Source organism: Lutra lutra, chromosome 1 (assembly GCF_902655055.1).
Source record: "Lutra lutra chromosome 1, mLutLut1.2, whole genome shotgun sequence".
NCBI lineage: Eukaryota > Metazoa > Chordata > Mammalia > Carnivora > Mustelidae > Lutra > Lutra lutra.
This window is the reverse complement of record NC_062278.1, coordinates 166,387,895-166,412,558: the sequence shown is the minus strand read 5'-3', so window position 1 is coordinate 166,412,558 and position 24,664 is coordinate 166,387,895. Positions and strand designations below refer to the sequence as shown.

The 24,664-nt window shown below is 53.6% G+C and overlaps 1 protein-coding gene across 7 annotated transcripts; it reads right to left on the bottom strand.

The window, feature by feature from the left end:
- Positions 1-1,931: 1,931 nt before the first annotated feature.
- Positions 1,932-24,615, bottom strand: HDAC11 (histone deacetylase 11). Of its 7 annotated transcripts, none has more exons than XM_047743606.1 (11): positions 24,481-24,615; positions 23,335-23,483; positions 20,994-21,124; positions 9,922-10,038; positions 8,924-8,966; positions 7,110-7,186; positions 6,002-6,064; positions 4,867-4,963; positions 3,827-4,005; positions 3,488-3,694; positions 1,932-3,118 (listed from the first exon to the last, which is right to left on the bottom strand). In XM_047743606.1, coding segments are annotated over exons 1-11 (1,098 nt in total). In that variant the 5' UTR covers positions 24,483-24,615; the 3' UTR covers positions 1,932-3,085. The 7 variants fall into 7 exon arrangements, with proteins under 7 accessions (XP_047599562.1, XP_047599567.1, XP_047599565.1 ...); XM_047743611.1 differs by lacking the exon at positions 24,481-24,615 and adding an exon at positions 24,366-24,470; XM_047743609.1 differs by lacking the exon at positions 24,481-24,615 and adding an exon at positions 24,282-24,380.
- Between the last annotated feature and the right edge of the window lie 49 nt (positions 24,616-24,664).

The window sequence follows — 24,664 nt, the reverse complement described above, 5'->3', positions numbered from 1 at the left end:
ACAGTGGGCTGGGACATTCATTCTGCCTCTGGCCACGCCCTCCCCCCCCCCCCCCGCCCCCGCCACAACGGCTCTGTTAGCCTAGCTTCTGGCATTCCCATGGATGGCTTAGTTGCAGCTGGGCACTGCTGTTTCCAGTGTCCGTCTGAGTGCCCCCCAGCTGGCCCCAATGAAGAACAGAGCTGTGACTCGGGCGGATGAAACCTCTTCTCCCCAGACCTCAGCTGGCCCGCCAGGCAGGCATGGCATTAGGGTCTCTGGGGAGAAGCAGGGAGGGTGACTCGGAGGCTCTGAGCTGCTGCCGTTGTCACACCCCACACACCTGCTCCAGACCTGTGGGCTCAGGACTGTGACTCCCCAGGATGGCTAAGGAAGGAGGCTCAGAGCGGCCAAGCCCAAAGGCCCTACATTCAGGCCCAGGTAGAGCAGAGCTCCCATGTAGTGGGCTCGGGCTCCAAGGTCTGCCCATGCCCTTGTGCACCAGGCTGGAAAGGGCTGTTCTGCATCCCACGTCAGATGTCCGAACTCTAGATCTCCAAGCAGCTATGCATGGGGTCTTTTGCAGAAATCTCACACCTTGCCAGGCATCAGGGCTGCTGGTGGAATCCCATTGGACAGTGCTTTCCCAAGCTTGCCTGCTCCCCAAGTTGTCCCCAGAGCAGATGTCTGTCCCCAGATGTCTGTCCTCTCGCCCTAGGCTGCAGAGCCCTTCCCACCTTCCCCTGGATCAGCAAAGCTGCTGTGCGAGACCCTCAGTAACCCTCCTAGTTGGTATGTTCCTTGGCAGGAGCCAAGGAACTTGGGGTGTCACGTGCAAATAGCAAACTGCATGGATCTTAAGATCAGATCCTGAATGCTTCACCTCAACTATCCTTAATAACCTGGACTTTAGGAGAATCATCATCCTCAGGACTAACATTTCCAGGGGCTAAGAAAATGCCATGTGTCACCCTAAGTGCATTGCCTGTATTACGGCATTTAATTCCTGGAACTACCTTCAGGTAAGGCCCCATCCTACAGATAAGGAAGCAGCTTATATTTCTGGAGCCTTGGTTCAAACCCTGTTCCTCTGCTCACTAGCTGTGGGCCTCAATCAACTAACCAACCCTCTTTATGCCTTGTGTCTACATCTGTAGAACAGAGATAAAATAGCTCTTAACTCAGACTTCTGTGACGTTGATCCCGCCCAAGAGTCTGGAACAGGGCTTGGCCCTTGTCAGCCTTCATCACCCTCCTTACCCCCAGCACAAGGCTGAACTGGACTCCTGCCCACCACCCTCCAATTTCATCACCTGCCGTCCTTGTCCCTGCCATGAAAACTTGGGGGCCATCCTGCTCCCGCCCAGGCTATGCCACTAACACTGGGGTTGCCCTGGCCACTCAACCAGGCTGAGGACAGGCTCTGCTCTCCCCACTTCCAGGACCCCTCTGCCGCAGCCCAGCCCATCCCCGTGCTCCTCTCTCATGCTCTAACCACAGGCCATGGCTGGAAACCACCCCCCACAGTACCCCACCTGTGCACAGCCACCATCAAAGCCCAGCCCTACCTGCCTCCCTTCCCCACACATAATTACCAGACCCTGGGCCCTCCTCTATCAGGAGATCAACAACCCCTACCTCATTCCTTCACTCCTGCCAAATCTGAGGCACCCGAGAACACATACTTCAGTATCTGGCAGAGGTAGGTTCAAACCTGGGTGTTAGCACACATGTGGCCTGGGGCGAATGCCTTGTCTGGTCTTAGTTGCCTCATCTGTAAAATGGGAACAATGACCTACTTCACTGGACTCCAAGAATGGAATGAAAATACTAGCATTTATTGGGTAGCTCTCGAGGTCAGGCCTCACACTGTGTGAATTTTAAATCTTTACTTCCTTTAATCCTAAGGAGGTAAGGACGCTTCCCCCTGAAGAACACACAGCAGCCAATCTGGTCGAGAAAAGCCTTTATGGTTCTCTACAAACAGAAGCTCAATGGTGATGAAGCGAGCCCAATGCCTGCCCCCAGATGTTGCAGGCCCCAGGTGGAAATGAGGGGATGTTAGGTACCTTCAGTCAGGTGCAGAGAAACCAATGGCAAGGGCGGGGGGCAGGTGTGGGAGTCCAAGTGTGCGGTTAGTGCCTCGAGGTCTAGTCCAGGAGGTCAGTCTTTTTGATGTTTATGCCTTTGAAACCCTTCCCCCGTTCTCCAGCAGAGAGAGCACCAAGGGAGTATGTGAGATAATGCAAGAGTACCCTCAAAATGAACAGCAGTCCCCCAGGTGGGGTTGGTCGGGCACAGGGAAGCCTCAGCTGGCCCGCTTTCCCTCCCCACCCTCCACTTGTGATCACTGTCTAAGAACACACCCAGGGAATGAGGGGCGGATACCACCCCCAGCACCCAGCCTCCTGGGGGACCCTGAGTGTCCCCTTCAGATCAGAGCAGAGAACAAGGTCAGGGTCTGCAGCATTTCAAAGACCAGATGTCAGGGCCCACTTGGGACCTTGGACTCCAAGCGCCATCAGGGCCTGGGCACTTTGGGTGAGGCCAGTGGGGCCTATAGCCCCCTCCCCCGCAACTCAAGGCCCTGCCCTAGCTCCTACCCATACAACCTACAGGCCAGGATGGAGACTTCTGCCCTCTGTCCGGGAACTCTAGCCTGGCCACCAGCACCTCGGTCCTTACTTGGGGCCTCGGGTCCCAGCTTGGCCACCTGCCCCCATCCCCAAGGTCCTCTTCTGGGCCTCATCTTCCTCTGTCCCCTCCCCACTGGGGCTGGAAGCCCCTCAAGCCTCCGGTGCTGAGGCCCATCACAGAGCCAAATGTTCTTCCTCCAAAACCTGCTACTTTCCCTAAACAGGCAAGACAATGGCTGAAGCATGGATTTGGGGCTCCTCGGATCCTACCCTTCCCTTATCCCCACCAAGGAGCCCCGGGAAAGTAGGTCCAGCGCTTGCTTTATTGAAAGGGGAATACCAGATGAGAAAACCCACTGGCGCCCCCTACCCGGCCACCCCTCACATCCAGGCCTAGGGCTCCCGCCGGCTGGGAATCCAGACCCCACACCCCCAGAGGCCTACCTGCAACCCCCAGCTCTTGGCCCCACTCACACGGGCGCCCGCAGCTCCTTGTACCCTTCCTGCTGTGAGGAGAGGGTGAAACAAATCCTATGACTTGTGCCCCCAAAGCCTCACCTGCCGTTCTCCCTCCTGGCGAAACCACCTACCTCTGCAGGGCCTGGTTAGACCCATGACCCCCACACGAGGTCTTCTGGGACTCAGGCCCTGTCTTCCGCCCCTACCCACAGAGGGACACCCAGTGGGGAGAGTGGAGGGACCGCCCCAAAGGCCGGCCCAGTCAGGGACAGGCCCCCGCCCCTCGGCACTTCCTGGCTGCTGCCCCCACCACCCCTGTGGTTAGAAAAGGAGAAGCACTGAGGGGCGGGCAGGGCTGAGGCAGGCAGGGAGCCGCGCAGAAGAGCAGAAGGGCAAGAGCGTGGTCAGGGCACCTCAGGGGGCAGCAGGGGTGTGTCTGAGTTCTGTGCCGAGACACTGGGGGACTCAGCCCCAATGAGCCCGAGGCTGTACAGATTAAGGATGGAGTCAGCGATGATGCGGGCTGTGCGCTTCTGGTAGCCACCAGAGGTCACCATGAGGATGGGCACCTGGCGGCCACGGACCACCCGAAACACCAGCTCGTCCCGCTTCACGATGCCCTGTGGAGGGAAGCGGGAGGGCTTGGGTCCTGTGGTTCTGTCCAGGAAGTCCTGCCCGGCCCCTCCCCCACATCAGGAGAAGCACCCCGGTTGGGGGGGGGCCCACACCCATCCCCCTGGGTCGGGAGGCACCTGTGGGCTGATGGACAGCCCCCCCAGGCGGTCCCCCTCCAGGATGTCTGTGCCTGCGTTGTACACCACCACGTCGGGGGGGTGCTCCTGGAGGGCCTTCTGGAGGTTCCGCTCCACTTTATCTAGGTATTCGTCATCCTCTGTGCCCCACTCCAGCTCCACCTTCCGCCTGATGGCCTCTGAGGGAGAAACAGGAAGAGCGGGGGGGTGGGGTGCAAAGCTGGGACCCAGGCTCAGGAGGGTCAAGGTCCCCAGCACTGCTCAGCCTTCTTCCATCCCAAATGGAGCTCCAGAATGCAAGGGGGGAGGGCCAAGGGAGAGAAGGGACTTCAGCTAAAGCATTCTGCCCTGGGGATTTAGGGACCCATGTGGGGGACATCTGATCTCATTGCCTCCTTGAGCCTCTGTCCAGAAATGTGGACACCCTGCTGTGCCCTCAGGCCCAAATCCAGCACCTTCGAGACTCATTTCAGAAACCGGGCCCCTGGGCCACACCTGGGGCTGAATTACCCTCAGCAGATCCACAGGCATAAAAGTCCCATTCCTGCATAAATGTCCCCTATTTGCCAAGTGGCCAGGGCACTGTGTTTTCAGAGTGCATCAGGGAATCTCTGCCTTTTGATTGGTAAGTTTAACCCACCTGCATTTATTTTAACCACCATTATATTTGACCTGGTTTATGCCATCTTACTTTGCATTTTCTCTTTATCCTATTTTTCCTCTTGTTTCTTTTTTGTCATTCCCTGTTTTCTACCAGACTAACACCTACAGAGGAGGGGTTCTATTTTTCTTCTGGTGATTACCCTAGTATAAGGTCCCACATGTGTTGTTTCTTGGATAGGTTTATGCAATCTTGGATGGGTCAAGTGAGTTAAGTCTGAGTTTGCATGTCTATAAAATGGGAGCCACCACCCCCTCCCAGGGAAGCTGAGGACAACTGAAGTGACTTCTGGGGAGCCCAGCATATAGGGAACACTCAGGAGAGAGAGCTCCATCCAAGCATGAGTGCAGTTAGGGCTGAGGGAGAGGGGGCAGCTTACGCTTGGCAAAGCGGTCCCCAGGGTAGATATGGCGGTTGTAGACGTCCATGATGTACACGCGCTTGTCACCCATGAAGTCCCGTTCGTGCCCATTGCCCTATGGGGAAGGCATGGAAGCTGCTCACATGCAGGTGCCCTCGCCAAGGCCAGGACCCCCGCACACACCCCAGGAAACAGCCCACGTGCCTGGGCAGCTCAGCTGGCCCTTGGAGGCAGAGGGTCTCTTGGCTGTTAAGCAGCAGAGCTGGAATTCAACCGCAAATCCCAGCCCCATGGTCTTCTGGTGTGACCTTGAGTGAGCCCCAACCCTCTGAGCTTCTTCTCCATGGAGTTAGAAAGGAATTCTAACCCTACCACCCTCGCTGATCTGCAGTAGGATCAGCGGGGGTCAGAGATGGGCAAGGCAAACTGGAAAGGGCTGTGCAGGTATGACTTGGTTCCGGAGCTTGCTGTCACTGGACAACAACCACCACCCCCCGACCCAAAGCAGGGCACCCACCAGCACAAAGGCACAATAGCAGGGGTGTGGGAGGTCTTTGAGAGCCCATTTCAGGTCCTGCCTTGTCTGACCAGAGAAGCCAGCCCAACATTTGGAGTTCTGAGGACTCTGTTGCTTTACCCCCAGGCAGTGAGTTCTTGAGTAGTGGCCCCGAGCCCCAACAACCCTGAATCATGCATGTGAGCATCTGTCTAAGGGGCAGGTCCACAGGAGTCCTCAGCTATCTGCAGGGGTGGCACCCCAAACTGACCAGGAAGCACTAGGGAGCCACAGCAGGCTTCAGAACATGAGAGGGGCATGGCCAGACTGGGCTTTAGGAAGAGCCTCAGCCTGGTGTGTTGGGCAACCAGAAGGGAGGAAGGACCCTTGGGTTTGACAGAAGCAATGAGGAAGACCCAGTGCCTGGTTGGGCTGAGCAGGGCAGAGGGACAAAGACAGCCCTCTGCTTCTAGTCCAAGGTGCAGAAGATGGGCAGCGAGGAGAGAGGCAGATGAGGGTGGGAGTGGAAGAGGCCTAGCCTGGAGCTTGGCAATGTTCCCAGGGGGAAGGGAGCCCCACAGTGGGGGGCTGTGTGAAGGAGCTGAGGGGGGCCTGGGAGGCAGGGCCACAAGACCGCAGCCCCCACAGGGTACTCACCTGATGGGCATCGAGATCAACGATGGTGGCTCTGGAGATGCCTTCCACTCGCTCAAACAGAAACTACCAGAGGAGGGAAGGAGGAAGTGAGGACCCAGACAGGCCAGAGGACATAGCCCCTTGAGGATTCCTAGTTGGTGAGGGGTCAGGCAGGAGGCCAGACACACTTGTGGGCAATGAGGCCACCAGGCAAAGAATTCACCCACCCAGGAGAAGCACGAGAGAAGCATGTGGCCATGGTCTGGGAAGACCCCCTGGAGGAGGCAGCATGTGCTGCACCCTAGCGGGTTGGAGGTCAGAAGCAGGGTAGTAGGGCCTTGGAGATTCCTAGGGAAATACGTAGGGGTTGAGGGGGGAATATCCCCTCACGGCTGTGCCTAGAACTTCATTCTCTGCATTCTCTGTCTTAGCCTACAAGGCCAAGTTCTCACACCTCCTTCTCTGGGAAGCCTTCCTTCCCCTTCCCTACCCTCTCAGAAGGTCTCGTGTATGTGTGTGTGTGTGTATGTGTGTGTCCCCTTCTCTGAATGGCCAGGGTCTGCTGACCTGCTTGCCCTCCCCTCCCCCATTTGGTCTGTGTGCCCTCTGAGAACAGGGAATGCCAGCCCCATTCCTGATGCCCAGAACCAGGCAAGGCACAGGGTGGCTAAAGGCAGCTCAGCCACCCAACAGAGATTTAGGCCAGTGCCCGCCCTGCCCCTCATCTCTCTCAGTCTGGGTCTCCTCCTCCGTGCAGAGGAGGAGTAAATGAGGTGAGGAGGGCAAGTGGTGGCTGGTGCAGGGCTGAGCCTGCCAGAACCAGCCATCCCCGTCATCGTGTCCCACTCTTCCTCCCTCCAGTGGAATGATGTGCTCCCTATATTGTTGACCAATGGGCCACCCCACTCCTGACCCCACCATTGTTGGAGGCCTCACTATCTCCCCGCAGCAGGGACAACGCAGAAGAGCACGTGTCCGGTCCCAGCCTGGATGGGCACCCCCCAGCTTCCTCCCCTCCTGGAACCCAGCTTCCTTCTCTGTAATGTGGAGAAGAACACCCAGTGGGGGGTGGCAGGGGCATTCCAGGGAGGGCTCCTGGAGGCAAGGCCCCACATGCTCTCGGGCGCACCTTGATGGCCAGTGTGATGTCCGCATAGGCACAGAAGCCCCCGCCCCGGTCACTGGAGCAGTGGTGGAAGCCGCCACCTGCGGGAGAGCACACGTGGTGTGGTCAGGGCCCGGCACCGTCCTCCCCCTCCTCCAACCCCTACCTCCTGCCTAGAGCCCCACGCCCACTCAGCTCCCAGGGACAGGCTCCTGGAACTCCAGGTTGGCCAAGTGAACCAAGCACCTGAGAGTGTCGCCATGCCCGAGTCAGGAGACAGCTGTACCATCACAGCCATCTCTGTCCACAGCAAGAAACCTCTCGGGCTGTCCCAACAAGTCAGCCCCCAGGCCCATCACAACCTGCCAGGGGCCAGGAGCTCATCCTGCCCAAGGCAAAAAACTGTCCCTTGCCTCTGTAAGGCCATGCCTGCCTCCATGGGACATCCCATGCCATGATGGGGCTGTGGGGCTCTGGGAGACCCGTTTATCCTAGGACCGCCCACATGTTGCAGGTTGTAGAAAGGCACCGCCCGGAAGGGCGCCATCTGCTGGTCATGGCTGCCCATGGCAATGGGGAGGCCCTGGGCACCAGAGTCAGGCTCCAACCTCTCCCCGACTCGAGAAACCCTTGCCCTGCAGCCCAAACAAGAGCCTGAGTTTCAGGGGCCTCTAGAACTGAGCCCAACAGCTGCTCCAGCCAGCAGTTCAAGTCCAGGGCCCACGGCTACAAAGGACTTGCCTCTTCTCCCACGAAGAGGCTGTCAATGGATCTTAACAGTAAGATAATAGCCAATCATGAACTCCTAAGGGGGCACAGAGCTCACTGAAACCTCCCTACAGCCCCAAGTGGGGGCACTGTTACCATCACGTCCATTTTACAGATGAAGAAACTGAGGCACACAGAAAACCAGCACCTTGCCTGGGATCACACAGCTCACTAATGGCAGAACGAAGATTTAAACCCAGGCTGGATCAAGACCTGGGCTCTTAACCTCTACCAGGTCATAATATCTTCCAGGCAGGAAGGGGCTCCCTGGGTCTTCATGAGGACCCTGCTGCAGCCACACAGGCACGTGTCTTCAATTATCTGTTTAGTGGTGTTATCGTAACATCACTGTTAGGCCAGGCCTAATGCTGGCTATCTGGCAGTACCAAGACAGCCAAAGGTAGGGGTTCTCTGCTCCAGGACTCTGAGCAAGCCACCAGGCCTCTCCCCATACCTATTTCTTCATCCATACCATGGTACCGACAACAACAATACCCAGCTTAAATGAGAGGCCAGACAGTAAAGAGGTTTGCTAACTGTGAATTGCTGTGCCTCCATGAGGGACAGATGAAGACAGGACAAGGAATATGTGTGCAGCCTTCCCCTGAGCCAATCTTGGGGGAGAGTCCAGTGGACTGCAGAGTGCTGGCCCTCAAGCCCCTGAGAAGGACATGGTATTAACCCTGGGCCTGTCTGCCCATTATGCAGACTATCCTGGGCCCCAGGAGGCCTATGGAGTTTTTCAGGAAAGACTCTGAAATACTCCAGGTTTCAGCCACACTTGGGGCTGCCTAGGGAATGCTGAAGGCTTTAGAGGGAGTGAGCTCCTTATCACTGGAAGTATGCAAAGGCAGGGTAGGGAAGCCATCTGGGGAACTTCTTTAAATAAGGATCCCACCCCAGATAGAAGGACTAGCTGGTCCCTCCCAGACACCAGATGGCCACATACCTTCTCCCAGTCCCACTTAATAAGGCACCAGAGCCTCTCAACTCACAGGGGCTGCCTTTAGATTCCTCCTGGCCCTCCCAGCCCCCAGGACCCAGCAGGGCAGGCCGGCCGGGGCACTCACCCACATTGATGGCCCAGCCTCGTTCCATGGCCAGCTTCCCTGCCTTTGGAGACAAGCACAGGGTGAGGGGCACAGGCAATCGATAACCCCACTTGCTCATTCATTCCCAGCTTCCCCCATTCATTCCATAAACACTGTGTCCAGCCAGCTCTGAGGTAGTGCTGATCTCTGAGGTGGGGTTCAGGAGGCACCCATCCTCCAGCAAGCTCAGACTCAGTCTTTGAATCAAGGACCAGATTGGCTAGCATATGAGATGTGCAGTGCATAAGCCCCTTGGCAATTTTGCCAAGAAACTGGAAGAAATCGAAGTTAAGTAGTTATGATCACCCAGGAGCTGACAACGATCTCAACAGGGCTTTCAAAGGAAAATAGACAATTTTGTGCCTATGGAAATACAGCAGACTGAATACCAAAATCCTGTAGGAAATCATCATTTGGGGATGGGCAGTAATATTGCAATAAACAAACAAACAAAAAACCCCAATAAACAAAAAAAGGGACAAATTTGCAAAGCTGAAAAGAAAATCAATAGGTCTTGGTCCAGCTCTAGATGAGATCCCATGTTTAAAACTTTAATGTTCCTCTACCACCAGTTAATTTGGCAGCCTACGGCTAGCTTTAAAGACAGCTACATAGGGGATATGAAACCTAATTTTGCTGGAAGTGTTCTTTACTGACACACCCAGGATGCAGGGGGAGGGGAGCATCACCCACAACTGAAGTCATGGGGGTTTGGTTATCTTATATACCAGCAAATACGGTAACTCTAATAGGCAGTCAATGGGGGTAGGAACAAGGAATTCAATGTCCTGGCTCATGTGGGAAAGGCTTTGGGAGAAAGGGTGATTGTTCCTGTGCTTTGACAAATATTCAGGATTTTGTTCAACTACAAAGTGGGAGGAGTGTAGTCCAGATGGAGAAGCCCAGGGTAGGAAAAAGCCCAGAGACTTTTGGGGGTCCCAAGCCCAGCAGTTCCTTCCGCCTGCCTCCCCACCTACCATGATGGTTCCTCCTGTCTGGGTCCGAAGGGGCTTCAGCACCTTCCTCTGCACGAGGAAGTTGGGGAGGAAGATGACTGGGGGGATCTCTGTGATGGTCGCAACGGCAAAGGACCACTGTGAAAAGAGACGCAGGCCATTGACCTCCCACTGCTGTGCCCAGACCTCAGAGGCAGCTGCTGGGAAATCAGATTCCTTGTAATGCCGGTTTCAAGGTGCCCTGGGTAAACTTCCAGTTTAACACAATTCCTTTCATCAGAAATGAGAGAGCATCCCCCGCCCCAGATTTGGGCTCAGTAAAGATGAGTTTCCTTAAAGCTGTTGGCCCACATTCCTCAGTGCTCCAAAGCCCTTGGCTGCCCCCTTGTGCCCAGAACAAGAGCTACAGAGGACTACCATTGATGGGGGGGCAGACCCAGGACCAGCCCAGCCTGCTCCCTGTACAAAACGGGGTGCGGGGTGGGGGGAGACACTGAGGCCCTGACCTGGGAAGATCTCCTCTGGCCCAGCATGACCTCTTCATGCACTGGAAATTGGACCTCCATTCAAAAGGGGTACCAGGCCCTCATCTCAGCTACTGACACAGGAGAGTCTAGGGTATCCAAAAGGCATTTGCTCCAGGACAGTCTTCCCCTGGACCCTGAGCAAATGTCCACTCACCCAGGTCCTGAACGATCTGCTGCCTGGTTGAGAATGTTCCTGGATCTACATCCGCTGCTCTCCCCTGACCCCAGGCAGAGCCTCAGAGGGGCCCAGGGTTCTCTGTGAATATTTACTGAGTGCCTGGTAGGCAGCAGGCTCCAAGGCAGGGCCAGGCCTGTCCTCCTGACAGGCCTTGCAGCCTAGCTGGGAGACACTTATTTGCGACAGAGCCTTAAAGGAGAATGTCGTCTGTGTCTGGGTGGGAGCAGAGAGGCTTTCTGGAGGCAGTGACCTTGAAGCCAAGATTGAAGGTGAACAGGAGTTGCCCAGATGTCGGGGTAAAGGTGAAAAGACAACTGGAAAGTGAGTACAGGCTCCCAAGACGTTGGGCTGTGCCTGTCACATAGGGCCTGGGCTGCCAGAGAATATTCTCAGATAGCCTGGTCACAGCAGTGGGGAGCCATGAGATGGCGCTTTCCCAAGCTGTCCTGGCTGCAGCAGGAGGACCAATTAGGGGAACATAAACAGAAGCAGCAGCTTGCCCCTGGGAGGAAGTGAGAGATAATGAGGGTCTGGGAGAGGTGAGAGGGGTACAGTTAGCAGATAGCACAAGGGGGAGGGGAAGACAGAGGGGTCAAGGATGCAAGGTTGGAACCCCAAGACTCCAACCGTGAAGGGCCAGGCCCAGAAGTGTAGCCCACTGGGATAATCGAGGGCTGTCCTGGGACAGGTTGGGGGTGGGGCAGAGGGATGGCGTTCGGGAGGCTGGGCAGAGAAGTTTCAGGAAGGAACAAGCAAAGAGAGGTATTGAGAATGGGGAGCATGGCCACTGGGTTCTCCCACCAGGAGAGGAAATTTAGGGCAGAGGAGGCCCGAGCCTGTTCAACGATGGGGAGGAACCAGCAGAGAGGGAACAGGAGAGGCCAAGGATGGGGTGAGACAAAAGGGGACATGCCTGCCTGGGAAGGTCCTGGCAGGCTCCTTAGCCGGACAGTGCACTTCGGGGTCAGTGCAGGACAAGGTACACATCAACCCTTGCAGGGGCCACTGCAGCCACCGTGGCCAACAGGGAAGACGTTTTTCAGGTCCCAGGTGGGCTGGGCACCCAAGCTGCCTCAAACTGCACTGACCAGCTGTGTGGGCACCCCTCCCAGGCTAGGGACAGCTCGCTCAAGTGAAGGAGCTGGTGAGCGTGGCCCATGGAACCCAGACCACTCATGGTCTGAAAAGAGAGGTGCCCAGCCAGTCTTCCTGAAGCCCCAGGCCTCTGGCTGTAACATGGAGGGCACCGCAGGGTCTGTGGGTGGGGGGTGCTGGATGTGAGACCAGGATGGTTGGAAAGCTCCAAGACCCCTCCAGGTACATGTGTGCGTGCATGCATGTGTGTATGTGTATATGTGTGTGTATATGCATGTGTACATGTGGGGGTGGGGCAGACCCAGAGAGCAGAAGGTGACCAGCTCTGCCTGCTCAGCATGCCAATCCCACTGCCCAGCACAGGCCTGGCACGTGGGAAGCACAGGGCCACTGTTTTCTCTGAATAAATGGTATAAAAACAAGTGAGCCACTGAGGGAAACACATTAAGTCCCTGCCTCCCTCTATCTCTCCCTCACAAGCTAGCAGGGAATAAAGATGTAAAGAAAATGGAACCTTATCCTGGACTCCAGAGAGATCCGCTCGAGATGCAAAAGCCACGAGAAGGGCGTCTTTTTTTTTTAAAGGATTTTATTTATTTGAGATAGAGGATGAGAGAGAGAGCAGGAGGAGAGGTCAGCAGGAGAAGCTGAGCGGGACTTGATCCAGGGACTCCAGGATCGTGACCTCAGCGGAAGGCAGTTGCCTAACCAACTGAGACACCCAGGCGCCCCAAAGGGGTCTTTTAAACTGTGTTCCACAGCACCTGTCCAGCTCAGCACTCCCATCAGGAAAGGGTTCCACGTCAAAGAAGTCTGGAAAACACTGTTCCTGCTGTCCACCCCTTGGAAATTCACAACACACTCTGGCACGTTAAAAGCTCTAAATCGTGAAGAATCCTGTCGAACTTTGCTTCACTCCACCTCCCAAACTTTCTGGCCACCAATCTCCGTCGGCTGGCTTGGCTCATCTTTATAGAACTCAAAGAGACCTTTGAAGGGGGCAGTCATCTGGGAAACACTGGGAACCTCTTAGGCTAGAGGATGAATTGTACATGGGCCAGGTGTAAAGTCACCAGAAGCACGTCTGGGATTTGGCCAAGGTGGATGTCTGCCAATGCATCCACTTGAAAGATGGTGTAGACTTCTCCTGGGCCCCGTGGTTTCTGTATAAGGCAGCAATGGTCTAGACTCATGTCATCCCATCCAGTGGCCACCAGCCACATGTGGCTACTTGGCTATACTTTTAAATTAATTTGAAAAGTGTTTAATTAGAATTTTGTTACTTCAACGAAAAAAGTCAACCATACTTTGATTAAAAAAAAAACAAAACAAGAATTTTGTTTCTCAGTCTCCCTAGCCACAGTTCAAGTGCTCAATAGCCACATGTAGCTGGTGGCTGCTGGATAGAGTGCTTCTAGAACATTCTTAGCATGTCAGAAAGTTCTGTTGGATGGTAGTGCTCTAGAAAAGCCACCAGCAACCAGGCTAAAAAATAAACCAGGGGGCGGGGGAGCAGGGGGGCTGAGCCCTGGAGGATGGAGAGGGTGGGGAGGGGCCACAGAGGAAGGGCAAACAATTTATCTGGGACCTGTGGCCCAGCAGCAGATCTGCCAGAAGCTCCTGTCCTGGGAGAGCCTGGCCCCAGGCAAGAACACTGAGAGATGAGCTAGAAGCTTCTAGGGTGGGGACAGGGCTCAGCAGTCCTCCTCAGCATCAAAGTAGTCCAACTAGAGGTTCTGCCATTGCTGTGTGAATTGGGACATGGCCCTTTACTTCCCTCCTACCTCCTCATCCATGAACCAGGAGTGCCTCCCCACCAGACCTAAAAGGAGGACTTTTCCCATCCACCAGGCCTACCCTTGTCTCCCCATCTGAAGTACCCCCATCTGGGCTCCCCCCACAGCCCCCAGCCTTGCCTCATCTTTCTGAAGAACACCTGTCTCTACCTGACATCACAGTATGTCTCTGTTGTTACCAGTCTCTTCCAGAAGGGGGCCAGGGCCAGGAAGGGCAGGCAAACACCCATTCCTGCCATCCAGACAATGCCCAGTTCGCTACCTTCCCTACCTTCACACTCCGCGGAGGAGGCCACCTCACCCTGCCACCCAGGAGAGCCCCAAATAATAACCGGCAGATAAGAGGCTAGAACAGCCCAGCCCTCTGTCCTGAGATGGCACAAGGAAAGGGGATCCCTCCTGGAGTCAGGCGAGGCCACGCTTCTGCTGAACCCCCACGGGCACCCCCAGCTTCCCCTGCCCTCTCTGCCCCCCACCTGCTCTTACAGGTTTCACCACCAAGCTGGCCCTTCGGGAATCCCTTGCACCCCCTTCCCTGGTGGCCCCAGCTTCTAGGGAGTGACTCTCCGAGGTGTAGTTCCTGGACCAGCAGCACCAGCACTTGAGAACTTGCCAGAAACATAGACTGCTGAGGCACCTGGGTGGCTCAGTGGGTTAAGTGTTTGACTCTAGGTTTCAGCTTGGGTCATGGTCTCAGGGTCATGACATCAAGCCCCATTGTTAGACTCTGCTCAGCGGGGAGTCTGCTGGAGATTCTCTCTCTCCCTCTGTTCCTCCCCCCACCCGCTCATGCAAACTCTCTCTCAAATAAATAAAATCTTTAGAAAAATGCAGATTCTCAGGCTCCTCTCCTGACCTCCTAATTCAGAAACTTTGGAAGTGGGGCCAGTGATCCATGTTATGACAAGCCCTCCAGTGGATTCCAAGGCTTAAGCAAGTTTCAGAACCACTGCTCTAAAGAACTTGTCCCCCTCCATGTTGAATGAATGAATGAATGAATGACATGAACAAGGGAGGTCTGCCCTAGCCTAATGGCCCCTGCCCACCAAAAGACATGGCCTACAAGCTTCCACATCTCAGGGCCTGGCCAGGTACCATGGCCTCCATGCCCAGCCAGCCTTTTGGGGACCCCACAGATAGCAGGACATACCTGAGGTTGACGACATCCCTGGGGCCCACCCCCCCAGTCCGCTCCATACTCTCAGCTCTGCAAGACTTTATTCTTCAGCTGCCTGATTTCCTCAGGTGGACACTACCCTCAGAAATCCAAGCCAGGAATTGCTCTCAGGGGAGAGATGGCTACAACCCCATTTGGAGCCCCAACTGCTTCATTTGGGTCAGAACTTTCCATCAGTGAAAGCGGGAGCAAAAGGAGAGAAGGGGGAAAAGCCACATGATCATTTCAGTTGATGAAGAAGAAGCCTTTGCCAAAATCCAACACCCTTTCATGAAAAGTTAATCAACAAACCAGGAATAGAAAGGAACTCCCTCAGCCTGGTAGAGGGCATTTATCATATACACATGCATGCGTGCACAAACACACACACACACACACACACACACACACACACACACACAATCCCATAGCTAACCTCATACACTGTACTAAAAAATGGAAAATCTTCAGCCTAAGATCAGGATCAGGACAGGATGCCCATTTTTGCCACTTCTATTCAACCTCACACTGGAAGTTCCAGCCAGAGCAATTAGGAAAGAAAAATTGGAAAGCAAGAAGTAAAACTATGCCTATTCACAGATGGCTCAATGTTAGCGACAGAAGGCCCTAAAGACCACACACACACACACACACACACACACACACACACACACACACACCTATTAAACTAAAGAAGTGAATTCAGCAAAGTTGCAGGATCTAAGATCAACACACAAAAATCAGTTGTATTTCAATACCTTAGCAATAAATAATCCAAAAAGGAAATTTAAAAAGTATTTAGAGGCACCTGGATGGCTCAGTTGGTTAAGCATCTGACTTCAGCTCAGGTCATGATCTGGGGTCCTGGGATCAAGTCCTGCATCAGGCTCCCCGCTCAGCAGGGAGTCTGCTTGTCCCTCTACCCTTCCCCCGCTAGTGCTCAATCTCTCTCAAATAAATAAATAAAATATTTTTAAAGTAATCCCATTTATAATAACATCAAAATAATAAAATACTTGGGAATAAATTTAACTTTAAATTTAAGGAGGTCCAAGACTGGTACCCTAAAAACTACAAATCACTGCTGAAAAAACTTAAAGGTCTAAATAAATGAAAAAATATCTCATGTTCCTGAGTTGCAAGAACTAATATTTTAAAGATGGCAATATTCTCTAAACTCATCTACAGATCCAACACAATCCCTATCAAAATCCCAATGGTCTTTTTTGCAGAAATAGAGAAGCTGATCCTATAATTCATAGGGAATCTCAAGGGATCTTTAAAAAACAAAAACAGGGCACCTGGGTGGCTCAGTGGGTTAAGCCTCTGCTTTCGGCTCAGGTCATGATCTCAGGGTCCTGGGATCGAGCCCCGCATCGGGCTCTCTGCTCGGCGGTGAGCCTGCTTCCCCCTCTCTCTGCCTGCCTCTCTGCCTACTTGTGATCTCTCTCTCTGTCAAATGAATGAATAAAATCTTAAAAAAAAATAAAAATAAAAAACAAACAAACCTGAAAAAGAACAAAGTTGGAGGACTTGAAATTTCAAAAGTTACTACAAATCTTCAGTCATCAAAACAATGTGACAATGCCATAGGACAGACATATGCATCAATGGAATAGAATAGAGAGTCCAGAAATAAATCTATACTAATCTATGGCCAGTTGATTTTCTACAAGGGTACAAAGGCTAGTCAATGGGGAACAACAAATGATTGTTGGGAAAACCAGAGAGCCACATGCAAAAAACTACAGTTGAACCCTTACCTCATACCATATACAATAATTAACTTAAAATGGATCAAAGACCTAAACACAAACTGAATCTCTTAGAAGAAAACAAATGGGTCCATCTTCATGACCTTGGATTTGGCAATGGATTCTTACATGTGACGCCAAAAGCACAAGCAACAAAAGATGAAATAGACAAAGTGAAGAAAATGTTTTGGACCTAGAGGCAATGTTCGCACCACACTGTAAATATACTAAATGTCACTGAATTTTATACTTTTTTTTTAAAGATTTTCTTGAATTATTTGACACGGAGGGAGAGACACAGCAAGAAAGGGAACACAAATGGGGGTCAGGGAGGGAGAAGCAGACTTCCCACTGAGCAGGGAGCCTGATGCAGGGCTGGATCCCAGGACCCTGGGATCATGACCTAAGTTGAAGGCAGATGCCTAACAACTGAGCCACCCAGGGACCACTGAATTTTACACTTTAAAATGGTTAGCTATCTGAATTTTACCATAAATAAGGAGAAAAGAGTCCCCTTAGGGAGGAAGAGATAAGAGAGAAAAAAATCAGAGGCAGCAGCAGGGTTGGGGAGCACTTCCCCAGAGACTCTCTGAGACTTCAGCCCCTCCCTCCTCCCCAATGCTCTGCTGCTAAGGTCTGTCTCCCTCCGGACAGGACTCTGAGGGCTGTGAGGTCATGTTCTAGGCCCAAGAGGTGCCCAGACTTCCTGAGGCTCAGGTGTCCTTGGCTTCTCTTTCTCTTGCATGCCTTATACCCAGTGTGAATAACAGAAAATTCTATTGTTTCAACTTCATAACAAACTGCGTATCTTACAACTCCCTCAAAATCCATCGCTGCTGCTTCTAGCCTAGTCTGAGAGCACAGGGCCTCTCACCAGATTACTGTGGAAACCTCCTTCCTCACTGATCTCCCTGCATTTGTCTTGATAGCCTCATCTCAGGCTGCCTAGCAACCCTGCTAAAACCTAGATCAGATCATCTCCCTCTGCCTAAAACATTCCTTGGCTCCCACATCCCTCAGAGCAAAGCCACAGCGGTACAAAGGGCCCAGTGTGGTCTGGCCCCTGATTGTCTTCTGACCCCATTCCTTGCCAGTCTCCCCTCCACTTCCACTTCCTCCCATCCCCATGGTACATAGTGTTTCAGAACACATTGGAGATACCCTGGCCCCAGGGCCCTTGCACTTGCTCATGCTTCTACCTGGAATGCCCTCCCTCCACATGCCCACATAGCTCACTCCCTCACTGCTCTCAGTCCATGATCACATGACAGTAAGCCTCCCTATTTCAAACTGCTGTCCCCACCACCCCCTTTCCTGCTGTACTTTTGCCCACAGCACTGAGAGCCTTGTAACACACTGTATCATTGCTTTGATTGTTATCGTGTGTATGGACTGACTCTCCCCACCTAAATGCCAGCTCCCTAAGGAGAGGGACTCCATCTCTTTAGTTCTAGCCTGTCTTCGCTGGAACATAGCACAGTGCTCATTAAATACTTACTTGATTTAAAAAAAAAAAAAATACTTGCTGGATAAATGTATTCCAAGCACTGCACAAAGTCGGATTCACATCAAGCTACCCCACACCCCAGGCAGACTGTCACTGGGGTTAGCGGAAGGCAAAAAACCCGGCACTGGCCCAATCCAACCACCACCCTCAATGGGGCCAATTCTGGGCCTTGCACACAGTAGGTGCTCAATAAATGTTTCTTTCCCTAAACGGACATCACCTGCCAAACATCAGGCTACTGCATCTCCTTCAATGCCTGAATTATTAAGCCCTGAAGGCCACGCCAGGACAGGGCCAGGCATGAGCCCTGGAACAGAGGGGCAGAGTGAGGTGGGGCAGGGGAGAGGGTTACGTCCCACAGCACACACAAAACAACTGGGGAAACCCGCAGGAACTCTCCAAGGCACTATCCCAGGTGCCCACAGCAGAGAAAAAAAGAAAAGAAACACTGCAGATGGGGGGGGGGGGGCAGGGGATGAGTGGGGGCAAGGGGGATGTTCCTGAGCCACGGTCCCTAAAGGCCAAAATGCCTGAAATGGGCTGGGTCCACGTGCTCACCAAGGGTACCTCACACTGTATCATTCTCCCACAGTGCCGGGAACAAAATCCAAACTCTTGCCACAGCTCACAAGACCCCATGTAGCCTGACATTTCTGGCTTCCCTGACCACATCATGCCACTTCAAGCACTCTTCTCCCCTTTAGCAGGCAAAGTCCCCTCCCCCTCCTGGTGTGTGGCTCTGGAATATTCTTCCTTCAAAGCTCCACAACAGTGTCACCTACTCCTCATTCTTTTGTCTCAGCTCAAACCTCACCTCTGTGAGGCCTTCCCAGACCAGCCGGTCACCCTCACCCTTCACTCAGCTACCCTCCATTTTCTTTCCTTCCCAGCCCTTGGGGCTCTGTGAAATGCTCTTGTGCGGTTATTTCTTTATTCTCAGTCTTCCACAACAAAAATACAAATCCATGTGACGAGGGGAACTTGCTTATTTTTCGTTTTGTACCCAGCACACAGTCAGTATTTGATATAGATGTGTTGAATGACTGAGTACTTCTCCTTAGTAAGTGCTGTGGGAATCCTCATGTTTCTCCATTTGCTTTTGCTGCCAGGGAGCTCCAAGGCAAATCCAGGAGCTCAATCATAGCATCTTGGCTAATCCTCTCAGTTGACATATCTGACTTCTCCTCCTGCCCTTGACTCAATTTTCTACTTGGGTCTCCAGCTGTTGACACTTTATTATTATTTATACACAGTAAGCTGCCTTAGGCTTTTGGGGGGCCCCAGGCCAAGCACAGAGGGAGCCCTGCACGGTTCTCCTGAAGGCTCCTCAAAGAGATGGGGTCCTGGAGTCTATTCCCCCCTACCCCCAGCCTTATCCTGGTACATTCACATGCCATCCACCCTGGCGCCCTTCTGTTCTGGTCTCTCCCTGCCCTGCCCCATTGCCATCTGTCCCTGCTCCACAGCCTCACCCTCTGGACTCTGGCAGGTGTGTCTTCCTGGTCCAGCTCCTGGGTTGTGGACTGTGACCACGCATGTCTGGGCCCTAGAAAACCAGGGCAGCCAAGAACTGGGCTTCCTGCCAAGGTCTTGCACACCTCTCTTTCCCAGGAGCCAGGTTTCAACCTCTTCCTGGTAATCTTTCATGAGCTGACACTGTCACAGCTCCATCTAGAATTCTCACAGCTCAGGCCAGAGCTAGGGAGGAGGGTAGGTAGCAACTGTGACCAGGAACCAGGAAGACTGACTAGATGCCCAGCCTGGGGTCTCCCTGAGGGCTGGCTGTTGGACTTCCTGGGTGATCTTGAGCAGGTGGAGCCTCTTTCTGGGCCTAGGCTTTTCCACCTATGAGAGGGAGGGAGGGGGCGCACGGGGAGCGGTTGGTGACTTCTGACGTCTACTGAGTCTAGGATGAGCTGGGGGTCAGGGATCTGGGATCCCACAATGTTGGCAGAGAACCTGTGGCATCTGTGACCATCCCCCTGCCAGAGTGGGCTGGCAGTACCAGGTTCTGATGCAACCCCCCCAGCCTAGCTTCCCCTCCAGGGGAGCACCCCACCTAGGGGCCTCAGATTCACAAGCACTCATTAAAGCTTTGTGAGCTCTTCTAGAAAGAAGTCACAAGCAGGTAGTCTATATGCCTGGTTTGGTATGCAGGGGGTACTGAAAATTCTCAGAGAGTGGCCACATTAAGAAACCTGGGACTGCTGCTTTATTAACCTGAATTTCGAACTTCTCTTCGAAAGCCAGGACCCTGGCCACGCTGGGCCCACAGTGGAGCTGAGTAGCAAGCCGCCCACTTGGGAAGGGGCAGGAGCTCCCCAGCTGACCCCCACACACCGCCACCACCTGTCTGACAACTTGTTTACACTCCTTACTTGGTTCCAGGGAGTTTCACACGAGTTTTTAGCCCAACAGTTTTCAACAAATCTTTAGCAGTAGAAGTTCGTACAGCAGAGTCTTATACTTCAGCGCAATATAAAAATAGACCTAAATGGGACAGCTTTGGTTGGATAGGACAAGGGACTGGGGGTCCCCTCAACCCAGCATGTCAGCAAGGGTCTCTGAGGCTTGTTCACAGAACACAGATTGAGGGGCGCCTGGGTGGCTCAGTTGGGTAAGCATCTGCCTTCGGCTCAGGTCATGACCCAGAGTCCTGGAATCAAGCCCCACATCAGGCTCCCTGCTCGGTGGGAAGTCTGCTTCTCCCTCTCCCTCTGCCTGCTTGTCTCTCTCTCTCTCCCTCTCTGTCAAATAAATTTAAAAAAATAAATAAAAATAAAGGACACAGATTCAAAGGCACTAAGGTAGAGGCCCAAAACACCTATGAAGGTTCAAACCCCACCAAATGAGCATCTCTGATCCCATATCCCCAGGGACAGGGAGCTCACTACTGCCTGGAGCAGCCTAGCCCATCCTGGTATCTGTTTTATTATGACACTCTCTCCTTCTCTTGGGGACCACAGACTCTCATGCTCCCCCCCTGCACGAGGGGCAGGAATGGGGCCCCTTGAGGCTGTGCTTCCCCAGGCTGAGCTGCCTTTCTGCTCTGGCCACCCCTCACCCCAGGCCCCCTGTACCTTCAGTTCGTTGAGATAGCGCCTTGTGTGCACCACCAGCAGGTCTTCATCCGAAGCCTCCCGCGCCTCCACCAGCATGCCATCTGACAGAAGCTTCTCTTCTGAAACCACAGAGTGGGCACCATGCTTCCCTGATGACTGGAAGGTGGACCTGGCTCCAGACCACTCCTCCAACAGGGCTGCAGACGTAGTCTCTGCTATAGTCCTGCCTTGGGAGGCAGTGGGCAACCTCTGGCTTGCGAGAATGGGTCGCCTCCTGGGCCAGGGTGGACAACACCAGGCCTGAGGGCCCAAGAGCGTCAGACATTGGGCGCGTAGCAGTCGAGGTAGGTGGCACACACGGACCGGTAATGTTGGCTCTCACTTTGATTCTCCGGATTCTCCCTGCATCTTCTGGTGACATCATGGGAGGCTCCGTGTGGTGTGGCCTGTCTTTAAGGCTTGCCTAAACCCTTGCTCATCTCCCTGTTTTTAACCCAAAAAGCAGCAATCTCGCAGACTGCCAGGCAACAGGAAGCAGCCTGAAGTGAATTACAGTTTTCCTGCATTTACTTTTTAACCATGACTTCCTATTTATGGCAAGTGAAACTGGCTTTTCCCATTTAGATGATATAATGTTTCCTTTTAAAACAAGTTCATTTAAGTTTTTTTTTTTTAAGCACAGGCTAAGTCGATTAAAAAAAAGTGTGTGTGTATACACACACACACACACACACATATGTGTGTATATATATATATATATATGAAGTAAATAACGGAGCAGGTGGTATGAGGAAATGGCAAGGTCCCAATAGCCGTTTGCAAATAACTGATGTTTGGGAAACACTGCAGTATTTTATCACCCCTCACAACCACCAGACAAGATTTGCTCTGTTTTGCAAAAGAAGACACTGAAGCCAAGAGCAGGAAGTGCTCTAGGGCACAGTGAAAACAGGACCATCCAGCTCCAGGTTCTAGGGAAATCAAAAGGACAAGGTCATTATCTAAGGAAACTGTGTTAATGTGTAACCGGTAGAAGCCAACTAGTTCCATACATTACCCAATATAGCTCCACAGACAGAAGGCACTCACTACTCTCCTCGCCCCAGTAACATTCCATGGCTCCCCATCGCTTTCGGGCAAAGGGCCAGCTCTTTTCTTGGTAGCTCCCAAGGCCTTCACCATGTGGCCCCTGCCTCCTTTCCACCCACATCCTCAGAGGAGAAAGGAAATAACTCAGGAGGACTGTCAGCTCAGAGAGGAGGGAGACAAGGAACCCTATGTTGAGCTGCTGGGTAATACAGGATCCCGAGAAAGGGCAATGGGGACAGTGACTCAGGCCGTGTCTGCTGGAAACAGAGCATGAAGGACTACAGTCAAGAACGCAAGAGACCAGCTAGATGAGCAGCAGGCTGGCCCCACTCACCTTGCCGGGGTTCTCACAGTCCTAGCTCCCCACTTGTATTCTTTTCTACTTAAAGAGTTTTCTTTGAATACTCATTCTGGTCACAGTTGTAAATGGAAAATCAGTATCAGTTGCCATAAATAGAAGTTAACCAAAAATAGAATACATGTATGATAGAAACAAACCGTTATTAATCTATCATTTGATTCTATTTTCTGTGATGTGCAGAGGCTGTGGCTTGCTCTAGATTTGTTAAAAGGGGAGATGGGCTTCAGTAAAGACAGTTTAGCCCCAAAGTGAAACTTTCTCCACGGTGCGATCAGGATTGTGTGATTTAAAGATTCCCCATGCCTTATCCTATGCCAGGTAACATTCTCTACTTCTGTCAATTAAAGAACCCCTAATGCAGGAGAAAGGGAGAATATTCTTTCACTAGCCTACTGTGATGCCCGAATTTCCCACCTAAACCAGACCCCTGGATTACAAACCGAAGTTGAAACCATACTCCAGAGTACCACCTTACTCAGTGGAATGAGCTGTGAAAGGTGAGAGCCTAGAGCTCTGAATTCCAGACCCCACTCTGCCACTTAGCAGCTGTGTGACTTTGGGCATGTTCCCTAACCTTTCTGGGCTCTAATTTCCTCCATCTGTAATCAGCAGGGTTGGAGCAAAGGTTCTCTACCTCTTGGATTCTCCAAGCACTGGATTCCTCTAAACTTCAGCTTCCCTGTGTCCATCCTTCATCAGCTCCCCTTCTATGGGCCTCCACGGACAGAGACAGGACAAGCCTGTGTTCAAAAGCCCCTTTGCCACCATGGGTGGAAGGCAGTATGAGGACTGAGCCTGGACCAGGGAGATGGCAGCTTGTGAAAGGAGGACACCGGGAGGGGCCGGGGACTGGGGTGGGGGAGGTGGGTTGGAAGAAACACATGTAGGGTCTCATAAGGCCTTGCATACCTTTTAGGAAGCTGATCACTTTGCCCCATTTTCCTGCGTCAAAGGGGTGTAGTTTCTCCAGGCCCATGAAGGTTATGTTGTAGCGTGGGGAATACACGATGGGCCAGCGCGACTCCGGCACATGCTGGTACAGCTGAGTTGCGTGAGGCCTTCCATGTGCACAGGGACAGACACAGAGAGGGGCAATCTCAGTGTGGAAAGCATCCTCCTCCTCCCTGCCGCCCCACTGTACTAACCCCACAGCCCTGACCCAGTACCACTAGCTGCCTCTCCCTTGGTGGCAGGAAGAGCGCCATTTAGCAACGGTAACAACAGTCATGAGAGCAGCTCCTTACTGAGCACTGGCTCTTTCCCAGCACTATCCAACCCAAACCTCGCTGGAGCTCTGGGAGGTAGGCACCACCATCGCAACAGAGGCTTGGAGAGGGAACCAGGCGTGCCCAAGGTCACACTGCAGATCTGTGCAGCAGCCAAAGTTCACCCAGGTCCACCTGGCTGCAAAAGCTCCGCATCTCACTTCCACATTATAACAATCACGCTAAACAGCCTCGTGGCCCTAGACCTCAGTTTCCTTAACCGTAAAATATGGGGCTGTCGCGAGATAATGCATCCAAACAGCTGAGCACAGAAAGCGCCCTATCCCTTAGAACTGGTGGTGGGGGTGACGGTTCCCAGAAACAGCAAGTCCGGGTTCATTCAGGCTGTGGCCCAACCCGCAGCCAGGGATGGAGATCACCTCGGCCTTGCCGCGCAGCTCACCACCCGCCCCGACTCTCAACCCATTACACCTCTGCAGCCACCGCCGCACCGGGACCAGAAACCGGGCTCCAGCTGCTGCCAGGGCGAGGGGCCTCCGCACAGCCGGCGGAGCCCGGGATAAGACAGACGTCAGACCCGCGCATGTCGCCTGCGGGACGGAGGCCAGGTCGGAGCCCGGTGGCCCGCACCTCGCACCGCAGAGAAGTGGCGCGGGGCCGGCCTGGACTCACTCGGCCTGAGCGGCCCCTCGCCGGCCGTACCTGGGCACGCACCTGACGAGCCCGCCGGGTAGCCCGCGCACTAGCGCTCCCGCCCACGGGGACCCCTGGGAACCCCGGGGGCCTGGATTGGCGCCCAACCCCGCGCCCCCACCCCTGCCTCACTCACATCCCGGGGCCGGGCCCTCCCTGCGCTGGCCACTGCTCCGCGACCGGGCGGGGCGGGGCACGGCCCCGCCCAGGACACGCCCCCGACCTCGGCCGTCTCCGCTGGGGGCGGAGCTCCGGCGGGCTTGACTCCGCCCCGCCCGCGCTCTCGCCAGCGTCACAGAAGGATGGAGTCCCGCAGTGAG